The 12,005-nt window shown below is 43.4% G+C and overlaps 1 protein-coding gene across 4 annotated transcripts in view; it reads left to right on the top strand.

The window, feature by feature from the left end:
- The window catches only part of pbx3b (pre-B-cell leukemia homeobox 3b), a 404,527-nt gene that overhangs the window by 332,472 nt on the left and 60,050 nt on the right, over positions 1–12,005 (top strand). For 3 of the 4 annotated variants that reach the window (XM_060930780.1, XM_060930779.1, XM_060930781.1), the window contains one exon: positions 1,729–1,818. In XM_060930780.1, coding sequence (XP_060786763.1) covers positions 1,729–1,818 — 90 coding nt within the window. Of the gene's footprint in view, positions 1–1,728; positions 1,819–4,041; positions 4,079–12,005 lie in introns of those variants that run through there. The other variant, XM_060930782.1, reaches the window with a different exon arrangement.

Below are 12,005 nucleotides of genomic sequence, written 5' to 3'. Positions count from 1 at the left end.
CAGTTTCATCAGCTCAGTTTAGTTCAATGGCTCAATTAACAAGCATCAATATTATGCCAAAATGCAGACCATGAAAAAACATCTTTCTGTTCTTCATGTGCAACCACGTGACAAAAACAGTGTGATGTATGCAACCCACCGCCATGTTGATGATATACAAATCCAGAATGCCGTCTTTTGATATTGTAATTTATTCTTGTTTTGATATTAATTACCCGACAAGCCTTTACATTTCAAACAACAAAGATTTTTGACAAAATAGAGTACAAACAAAGTCTAAAAGCATGCAATAAAAACATCACTAAGCAAGTAGTACTATTTTATGCTAATTCTATTTTCTTTTCATAGACAAAGCAGAATCACTCTAATCAAAATGAACAATTGATAGAGATAAATTGCACAAGGCACAGCATACTTTGGCAATCTTATCAAGTTAAATCAGTTTCCAATAATTTTTTCTTAAGTTCCACCAATTCACAAGTTATATCTCTATTCCACTGCTCCATTTGAGACATTTTTAACCCAGTGAGTTCCGTCTGGCAACCACTTTCAGTGTGACTCTGCTGAGAGGGTATCAGGCACAATTTAATTTGATTCTGGTATGTCTGTAAAACAAAATACATAAGTAAAATGAAGTTACTGGAACAACATAGCTCATATCTCACCTGGCACAATTGACCCTCATTGTTCTCCTTGTGTATCCAAACTCGCGAAGGTTTGTGCTGCTTCTTATATGGCTTTCTTGACAGAGCTTTCATTTATCCTGTTGCTTCTTGATACTGCGAGAGGAGTTTTTGTCTTGATCTTATCATGTCCTAATTTGAGTGTTGGTGCCCAATCTGGATTTGTTTTATCGCATAGGTTTGCCGGTCTCCTGCGAGATGAGAAGCAGAGTATTTGTGCTGAAGCTCAAAAGTTCAATTTAATCAGCAGAAAACATAGCTTTAATTAGTGATGAAGTCTTTGCAGATATAATGTGGTCACCACACACGTGGGTGAATTGGGTTTTTCTACAGTTAAATCCTTATGATATATGTTTTTGAACCACAGCGCATAGCGTTCTCTGGACAGTTCTTCATCTGTTTTGTCACTGTTTTTAATTATTTTGGAAATTCTGAAGAACCGTTCCCCTTTGTCATGAGTAGCATTATTACCACAATTATACAGTATACAGCACATAAAGTAGGCATTGCCTTTCTTTAATGGCAGTGAAATCAAAAGAAGATCATGAAGCATTGCAGCAGCTCACACATGAAGCACAGGTTCCTGGTTGTTGTTGTTATCCAACATGGCAGACTTCCAGTTTGGAAAATAAGTGTGATGTCACTTGCACACAAATAATTGTAGGAATGGTAAGTTTTACTTATAGGATGGCTCATAGTATTCAGTGCTTAACATTTAGCCTAGCCACTTGTAGAAAGGAGATGGCAGAGATAAATAGGCAAGTGCAATAATTTTGCCATAATTCCAGGTGATAATAAATGCTCACACTGAGATTTACAATCAACTGCATATCACTAGATTGGAATAGTGAATTTCCTACTTTATTAGTCCTTTGGTTTTGCTTTGCTCCCATCTGTAATTAGATTAATCCAGTCTGTTAACCCCTCCACTGTTTAGACCTGAATGTATAATGTGTGTTAGCACAAAGTACATATGTTTCTGATGTTTCTTGTATTTCTGATACGGAAACTTGATAGGCTTTACTTTCTGTTCTATTCTGTGCAGGTGGATACGCTGCACCATGTTATCAGTCAGACGGCAGGATACAATGATGCTCTGGGGGGCAACTCCATGTACAGTCCTCATGGCTTGGATGTATGTGAATTTAGACACATCACATATAATCTTCAATGCATTTCAACCTGCATAGGGTTATTGTTGTACATATTAGTGATATAACAGGCTTGATGGAGCTTTCCCACATAAATTCATATACAGTCTCCTCTTAGAGACTGTAGTATTGGAATAACAGGCCAATTCTTTTGTTTTTACAATACGCTGAAGACATCTGAGATTGAGATAAAAAGGTGAACATGACAGTTCAGAATTTCAGTTTTCATTTCCTGATATTTATATCTAAATGTATTAAACAGGGCAGCACCATGGTGTAGTGGTTAGCACTGTTGCCTCACAGCAAGAAGGTTCTGGGTTCGTGGCCGATGGGGGCTTTTCTGTGTGAAGTTTCCATGTTTTCCCCATGTCTGTGTGGGGTTCCTCTGGTTGCTCTGGTTCCCCCACAGTCCAAAGACATGCAGGTTAGATAAATTGGTGCCTCTAAATTGACCAGAGGTGTGAATGTGAATGGTTGTTTGTCTCTGTGTCAGCGACTTGTCCAGGTTGTACCCTGCCTCTTGCCCATAGTCAGCTGAGATAGGCTCCAGCTTGCCTGTGACCCTGCATAGTGTACCGTAAGTGGCTATGGATAATGGATGGATGTGTTAAACAACTTAGTATATGTCTTTTTTTTAGTCCACCCATTTTTCAAGTGATCCAAAACAATGGAACATGTGACTGACATCTTTCATGTTGCCAAGGTGTGCCCTTTTAGACTGATAGATTAAATAACTAGTCGCTCTGAATGTCTACTCTTTGATTTGAGCCATGGCTTTCACCTGTGAAGACTGCATTTGTTGTTAAAAATATTAACCAAAATGATGTTCAGAGCACTATCTATGGGAGAGAATCAAACCATTTTGAAGCTGAGAAAAGAGAGTAAATCAGTCACTGCACAAGTATCAGACATAGCCAGTACAACAATTTGGAATGTCCTGACAAAGAAAGAGACCACTGGTGTACCAACAACCAGACATCGAACAAGTCAGCCAAGGAAAACAACAGTAGGAAATGACTGAAAAATTGTGAGAGCTGTGAAGAAAAATGCAAAAACAGTGACATCACCAACAACTTCCACAGGACAGGGGTAAAATTATCACAGTCCACTGTTTGGAGAAGACCTCAAGAGCAGAAATATGCCATACCTCAAGATGCAAACCACTCATTGGAAGTAAATATCAGAAGGCCAGATTGTTATTCACAAAGAAATACAGATATGAGCCACAAGAGGTCTAGAATGAAGATTCACCTCAACCAAAGTGAAGGAAAGGCCAAAGTCGAGAAATAAAGGATCTGCTCATGCTGCAAAAGATATGAGCTCATTGGCCAAGCACGTTGGAGGTAGCATCATGATTTTGGCTTGCATGGCTGCTTGTGGAACTATCCCACTAATCTTTATTAATGATGTAACTCATGATGGTAGGAGCTGAATGAATGCAGAAGTCTGCAGAAACATTCTGTCTGCCAATTTAAGGAGAAATGCATCCAGTTTAATTGGGAAGAACTTCATTATGCAGGAAGACAGTTACCCAAAACACACTGACAGTACATCAGGGAGAAAAAAGTGGAAGGGTCAATCACTAGATCTTAACCAAACTGAGTATGCATTTCATTTTCTGAAGAGGAGACTGAAGGGAGACACCCCCCACCACCAAAAAAAAACAACCCAAAAAACAAACAAACAAAAAAGCTTGAAAGAAACTGCAGTACAAGCCTGGAAAAGCATCACCAAAGAAGAATGCAGTTTGGTGATGTCAGTGGGTTATTATGCAGTTATTGCAAGGGATATTCAACCAAATATTAAGTGTTATTTATTTTAAGTCTGTCTGTTCCAATACTTTGTCACTGAAAATTTGGGTGGTCTGACACCAACGGTACCATGTTCTAAGTTGTTTAACACATCTCAATGTAAATATCAGGAAATCAAAACTGAAATTCTGATCTATCACCTTATATTAATCTTTTGATCTCAAACCCAAATATCTTCAGTGTATAGTTAAACCAAAAGAATTGGCCTTGCTGTTCCAATACTTTCAGAAGGGTCTGTAATAATAAATAAATAAACTAATGCAAGTACTTATGAATGCACAGTATGCAGTTTGAATGCAGTGATTTATGTATGTACCAGCATTAAAATCTTGTGTGGATAAATATTCTGATGAGGAAGCAAGTGTATTAAAATACAACTTTTGTGACTGTGTTTAGATTTAGCTCGAGGTACAGCATTTAAAACAACATTAGGTAGGACTTTTATCTTAAAATATCATCTTCAAAAATCATTTTGATGATACATTGATTTGTGATAGGGAGATTGGTTTGTCTTCCATCTTGACTCTGTGCCATGTTTGGCAGTTATAGTACCATGTAACTCTGGAGAGTGTCCTGGAGCATTATGCATTATCATCTTGTGAGAACTGACCTTCTGTGAGAACTGCATAATGCTTTACAGCACCACATAACACACCAACAACTATGGAGTATTCAGCTAGCTAATAACTATAAAAAGAAGCTAGGTTGGTATTCTCAGTACAGACATGGCAAAAGAGTGTGTGGCTGAGCAAGAGACTGGACATGAGTAAATCTTGGTCTGGCTTTTACTTGTTAGTAAGAACTAAGGGAGCAAAAAGGCTACAAGACAGATGCTGAGCTGTGCTTCTTTCTGTTGAACAAGTAATATTACATTAGCTGCCTTGCTATGTCTTGTGTTGATTCACTTGCTTGATGTTTGGCAGTGTTAACAAAGTTATCAACTCTCTAGTTTTTTGATCATAAGCCAGTTTCTGACATAAGCCAGTGCATTTTGACAGAGGTTTAGCTGCTAGCTATAAGTTGAGGTGATGTTAGCAAACTTGCTAGCTACCCCTCAGATATCAGTACTGGTAATATATGCTTTTGCGTTGGTTGCTGTCTAGCATTGTTGGCTAGCTTGCCACCCAAATTTGCATCACTTTTTGTAAGAGGAATCCAAGTTTTGTAAGGTTAATTTAGTTGACTAGCTAGATATGTTGGTGTTATGGATCTGGCTACGTTAGATTATCATGCTACTATACATAGTTGTGTGCAATACTTGTTCAGACTTTGACTACATGTTTACTTCAAGCCAAAAGTTTTCAAGACATTAGCCCTTTTTTTATACAGATATTCCAGAAGAAGACACTTCAATATTACGGCTTTAGTGAGTTACACTGAACCAAGTAAAGCTGGCATGAAGCCATGCCAGTGTGTTTTTACATTGCAAGTTGGTGTTCCGCAACTGGAGGTATGACGTGTTACAATGGAGCGCGGGTGACGTAGCCACATGTTGGTAATATGAATATCCCAAGCAACTGTGTTGCTTTCAAAACAATGGCAGGTGAATTGAGTGTTGAGGTGCTCTTGTTAGCCATGCACATTTCCACCACTCTTCAAATACAAGCAAAATTGATGAGCATTGTATGCAACATATAATCACTTCCCTTAAATTATTCCCATTTAAGGGAAGTAATAGACTTTTTCTCTCTCTCTCTCACACACACACACACACACACACACACACACACACACACACACACACACATAAAATATAGTGTATGTGTGTGTATGAATGAGAGAGAGAGAGAGAGAGAGAGAGAGAGATACAGACACCAATGAGTGGATCTCAAACAATTAGAATATTGTGAAAAAGTTAAATATTTTCTATCAGTTATTGAAGAAAGTGAAATTTTTATATATACTAGACTCATTACACTTCAAGTAATTCTCTGTTTTAATTTTGATAATTATGGTCTACAGCGCAAAAAATAAATCTCAAAATATTAGAATTTCATTGAGTTTGTGTAAAACCATATAAATGCTGTATATCTCTTGGTCTAATTCACTACATGCAACCACAGTCATGGAGAAGACTGCTGACTTGACAGTTTTCCAGAAGACAATCAACACCCTCCACAAAGAGGATAAGCCACAGAAGGTCACTGCTGAAAAGGCTGGCTGGAAAAGGTCCACAAGCAACAGGGATTACCGCAGCCTTGAGATGATTGTCAAGAAAAGTCGATTCAAGAACTTGGGAGAGCTTCACAGAGGACTGAGGCTGGTGTCAGTGCATCAAGAGCCATCATGCACAGATATTTTTAGGAAAGGAGCAACAACTGTTGCCTTCCAAATATCAAGCCACTCCTGAACCAGAGACAACATCAGAAGTTTCTTACCTGGGCTAAGGAGAGAAAGAACTGGATTGCTCAGTGGTCCAAAGTCCTCTTTTCAGATGAAAATAAATTTTGCATTTCATTTGGAAATCAAGGTCCTCGAGTCTAGAGGAAGAGTGAAGAGGCACAGAATCCAAGGTGTTTGAAGTCCAGTGTGAAGTTTTCGCAGTCCGTGATCATTTGGGGTGCCACGTCATCTGCTGGTTTTGGTCCACTGTGTTTTATCAAGTCCAAAGTCAGTGCAGCTGTCTACCAAGAGACTTCAGAGTACTTCATGTGTCCATTTCCTGACAAGCTTTATGGAGATGCCAATTTTTTTTTTCCAGCAGTACTTGGCACCTGCCCACAGTGCCAAAACCTACTACCAAATGGTTTACTGACCATGATCTTACTGTGCTGGATTGGCCAGCCAACTCCCCTGGCCTGAACTCCATGGCCAATCGATGAGGTATTGTCGAGAGGAAGATGAGAAACACCCAACCTAAACATACAGATGAGCTGAAGGCTGCTATCAAAGCAACCTGGGCAGTGCCACAGGCTGATTGCCTCCATGCCACACTGCACTGATGCAGTAATTTGTGGTAAAGGAGCCCCAACCAAGTACTGTGTGTATAAATGAACATACATTTCCAAAGTTGGATATTTCTGGATTGTAAATCCTTTTTTCATTGATCTGAGGAAATTTTCTAATAATTTGAGATACTGGACTTCTGATTTTCATGAGCTATCAGCCATAATCATCAAAATTAAAACAAAAAAAAGGCTTGAAATATTTTACGTTACGTGTAATGGATACAGAATATCTGAAAGTTTTTACCTTTTTGAATGAAATTGCAAAAAAATATTTTTTTCACAATATTCTCTGTGTGTGTGTGAGAGAGATTTTGATTTTAAAATGATACTTTATTACATTGTGCCACAGAACAGACATAAAAACTCAATATGCACTAAATACACAGAAGTATGAAAAAATGAACAAAAGAATTTACAAAAAATGTGCAAAGTGTAATTCATTGTCAATGACAGTACATTGAGCTTGTTTGTAACACCATTGTAACAGTTCCCGATGTGGGTGGAGCACAGAAGCATGGCAGGTGAGACTTGATGTTTACACAAAACCACTTTATTTAGCTTTTCAGCTTGCTACTCACTTACTCACAGAAGCGTTGTGGTCAGGGAGAGAGAGACCCTTTTCTCTTTCTCTCTCCTTTTATGCTTCCTCCCTGTAACAAACACACAAACACATTAATTGACAGCAGGTGGAATGACTTAGCCACTTACCTTCCCCGACCCCGCCCTCCATTCACAGACTGCTGCTTGGCCACGCCCTCGCTACCACATACCCCCACCGCCAGACTCAGGCCGGGGAGCCGTCTGGCCTGAAGCTGACCCCCCCTCCCCCGATGGGACAGGAAGTCCTCCACCACCATCTGTGCCCCCAGCCTGTGGATCACCTCGAACTTAAATGGCTGGAGGGCAAGATACCAATGGGCGAGAGTCAAGGGGATCTGCCAATATTCCTTTGTGAGATCCAGTGTGGAATAAAAGCGAGCAGCGCCTAACCGATCAAGCAACTCATCAATGTGAGGCATTGGGTATGCGTCAAATTTAGACACCGCATTGATCTTTCTATAGTCCACACAGAACCGGACCGTCCCGTCGGTCTTGGGATCCAGGACCACTGGGCTGCTCCAGTCACTGTGGGACTCCTTGATTATGCCCATCTTGAGCATGGCCTTGAGTTCGTCCCGAACCACCTTTTTCTTGTGTTCGGGCAAGCGGTAAGGGCGGCTATGCACTACCACCCCCAGGGGCGTTTCAGTTCTATGAGGTGGGTATGACCAGGAAGGGGCGAGAACACATCAGAAAATTCCTTTTGCAACTTGGCTAACTCTGTGAGTTGGGCTGGCGAGAGGTTGTCTCCACAAGGGACCGGAGTGGTCTGATATGTTATATTTTTCACCTCCGGCCCCAGCTCTCCCTTCTCCGGGACTACCGATGCTAATGCCACGAGGACCCCCTCATTCCAGCATTTTAAAAGGTTGAAGTGGTAGATTTTCAGTGCCTAGCCCCTATCCTTTGCCTCATCTCATAGTCGACGTCCCTGACTCGCCGTGTGACCTTGAAGGGCCCTTGCCACTTGGCGCCTAATTTAGAACTTGACGTGGGCAATGATACAAGCACTTTGTCTCCTGGCATGAGCTCTCTTAGGTGCGTGCCCCTGTCATACAGCTGGCTTTGACGTTCTTGTGCCTGCCGCAAATTCTCCTGGGTTAGGTGCATGAAGGTGTGGAGTTTTGCGCGCAGGTCAAGAACGTACTGGATTTTGTTTTTACTAGGTGAAGGTCCCTCCTCCCAATTTTCCCATAGCACGTCCAGAATGCCACGCGGCTTATGCCCATATAATAATTCAAAGGGAGAAAACCCTGTGGAGGCTTGCGGGACCTGTCATACTGCAAATAACAGGGGCTCGAGCCACTTATCCCAATTATGTGCATCTTCACCTATGAATTTCCGGATTATGTTCTTGAGTGTTTGGTTAAATCGCTCTACTAAGCCATCTGTTTGTGGGTGATAGACACTGGTGCGGATAGACTTAATCCCCAGTAACCCATACAGTTTGCGCAGTGTGCGTGACATAAACGAGGTGCCTTGGTCTGTCAGGATTTCTTTCGGAATCCCGACCCAGGAGATAAAATGGAAGAACGCATCCGCAATACTGCGTGCTGAGATATTGTGGAGAGGCACTGCTTCCGGATATCCCATTGCATAGTCCACCAGAAATAAAATAAAGCGATATCCACGTGCTGACCAATCCAATGGCCCGACGAGATCCATCCCAATTTGCTCAAACGGGATCTCTTCTGGAGGAAGAGGGCGCAATGGTGCTTTTGGAGTGGCCACAGGATTTACTAATTGGCATTCACGGCACGCCACACACCACTGATGGACATCCCCGCGAATCTCTGGCCAATAGAACTGGGCCATTATTCGGGCTAGTGTTTTATCTTGCCCTAAGTGTCCAGCCATGGAATTAAAGTGAGCTGCATGGAATACGAGTTCCCTGCAGCTCTTTGGGATTAACAACTGGGTTATTCGTTCATTAGTTTGAGTGTCCTGCGTCACTTGGTACAATCTATCTTTAATAATAGAAAAAGAAGGGAAGGTTGGTGCCATGCTTGGCTGAAGAGTTTGACCATCGATTACTCTCACTTGGTCAAACACATGCTGCAGAGTCTTGTCTCATGACTGCTGTAATGGGAAATCCCCAAGGGAATCCCTGAGAGAGGGAGGAGGAGCGGGCTGCTCCTCACTCTGACGCGGTATTGACGTAGACGGCTCTGTGACAGCTTCTCCAGTCAATGCCACACCGGGATCTTCCCGTGACCTACTAGTGCAGGACCCACTATGTGTTAAATATTCCATCAGTTTTTTAAACCCCGGCCAATCAGTACCCAAAATCAATGAGTGGGTGAGATGAGGACTAACCGCTGCCTTTACTCCATGCATTTGGCCCCGGAATAGAATACGGACAGACACTAAGGGATAATTGTGAACATCCCCATGCACACACAATACTTTCACCACTTGTGCTCTCCCCAATGCCTCACCTTGCACCAGGTGTTGGTGAATTGAGGTCTGATTACAACTGGAATCCACCAAAGCATGATATGTATCCCCTTGAATACTTACCGGTATGCGATACATTCCAGCCCAATTGGGGGCAGTTTCAGGCGCGTCGGGGATCTGGATTACAGCTCCCACCTCCCTTGCGGAGCTCTGACTCTGGAGATGCTCTGATTCCCCACCGCGCCAGCACACCGGCCCAGGCTTTCCCTCTGCACTGGTGTTATGGGTGTCACTTACCTGAGGGGGAGACAATACAGACATGGAAGAGGGAGATGGGAGGACACCACGGGTGTGAAGGGCCGGCTGGGGAGGAGCCAGCCGCTGCCTCCGTGGCAGGGGAATGGGATGGGGAGGGGGATGAGAGACGGGGGAAGAGAGAGAGAGAGAGAGAGAGAGAGAGAGAGAAAAGAGAAGTGAGGGGAGATGCCTCATCTGCCTGCCGTCGGAGCTGCCTCCAGATGGTCCTCCACCAGCTCGAGGGCTTGTTCCAGTGACGCTGGGCGATGACACTGGTCCTGTTTCACTGTTCCTTCCAGAAGTTGAGAAATAAACTGTTCCAGTGCCACCAGATCGATGATCTCCTCTGCGTCGTGGTCTTCCACCCTCAGCTACCGCCGGCAGGCGTCCTGGAGTTGCTGGCCGAATGCAAATGGCCAGCCAACCTCTTCCAATGCCAGCGTCCGGAAGCACTGGCAATGTTGCTCTGGGGAGCGGCCGAGCCGCTGCAGGATGGCTTTCCTCAGGTCAGCATACACTAGACAGCTGTCAGCAGGGAGCTGCTGCGCTGCGAGCTGTGCCTTGCCAGTCAGGAGCGAGAGGAGGCGTGCCGCGCGCTGCTCCATCGGCCACCCCCACGCCTCAACTGCTTGCTCGAAGAGGGCGAGGAACGCTTTTGGATCATCCTACGGTCCCATCTTCATGAGGGTGTAGGCAGCGGTGGCCAATGCCCCTGCTGACGCGAGCAGCTGCCAGAACGCCTGGCGATCTTCCTGCTGGGCCAGCATCAAGGCTTCGAAGCATTGCTCCTGTTCCTTTTGGAGGGTGATCAGTGCTTGATGCTTGTTCTGCTGGGCAGTAGCAAGGGCAAGGATGAGCTCTTCAAATGAGGAGGACTCCATGGGGTGGTTCCCTTCTGTGCTCCTGGGTTTTGGCACCACTGTAACAGTTCCTGATGTGGGTGGAGCACAGAAGCATGGCAGGCGAGAGTTGATGTTTACACAAAACCACTTTATTTAGTTTTCAGCTTGCTACTCACTCACTCACTCACTCACTCACTCACTCACTCACTCACAGAAGCATTGTGGTCAGGGAGAGAGAGACCCTTTTCTCTGCTCTCTCTCTCTCCTTTTATGCTCCCTCCCTGTAACACACACACACACACACACACACACACACACACACACACACACACACACACACATTAATTGACAGCAGGTGGAATGACTTAGCCACTTACCTTTCCCGACCCTGCCCTCCATTCACAGACTGCTGCTTGGCCACGCCCCCACTGCCACAGCCATGTATCTCCAAAATTCACTACAGTGGTGCTTGAAAGTTTGTGAACCCTTTGAAATTTTCTATATTTCTGCATAAATATGACCTAAAACATCATCAGATTTTCACACAAGTCCTAAAAGTAGATAAAGAGAACCCAGTTGAACAAATGAGACACAAATATTATGCTTGGTCATTTATTTATTGAGGAAAATGATCCAATATTACATATCTGTGAGTGGCAAAAGTATGTGAACCTCTGCTTTCAGTATCTGGTGTGCCCCCCCTTGTGAAGCAATAACTGCAACTAAATGTTTCCGGTAACTGTTGATCAGTCCTGCACACCAGCTTGGAGGAATTTTAGCCCATTCCTCCGTACAGAACAGCTTCAACTCTGGGACGTTGGTGGGTTTCCTCACATGAACTGCTCGCTTCAGGTCCTTCCACAACATTTCCATTGGATTAAGGTCAGGACTTTGACTTGGCCATTCCAAAACATTAACTTTATTCTTCTTTAACCATTCTTTGGTAGAACAAATTGTGTGCTTAGGGCCGTTGTCTTGCTGCATGACCCACCTTCTCTTGAGATTCAGTTCATGGACTGGTGTCCTGACATTTTCCTTTAGAATTCACTGGTATGATTCAGAATTCATTATTCCATCAATGATGGCAAGCCGTCCTGGCCCAGATGCAGCAAAACAGGCCCAAACCATGATTCTACCACCACCATATTTCACAGATGGGATAAGGTTCTTATGCTGGAATGCAGTGTTTTCCTTTCTCCAAACATAACGCTTCTCATTGAAACCAAAAAGTTCTATTTTGGTCTCATCCGTCCACAAAGCATTTTTCCAATAGCCT

Source organism: Neoarius graeffei, chromosome 10 (genome assembly GCF_027579695.1).
Source record: "Neoarius graeffei isolate fNeoGra1 chromosome 10, fNeoGra1.pri, whole genome shotgun sequence".
NCBI lineage: Eukaryota > Metazoa > Chordata > Actinopteri > Siluriformes > Ariidae > Neoarius > Neoarius graeffei.
The sequence above is the reverse complement of the archived record's forward strand: the minus strand, read 5'-3'. Positions and strand labels throughout refer to the sequence as shown.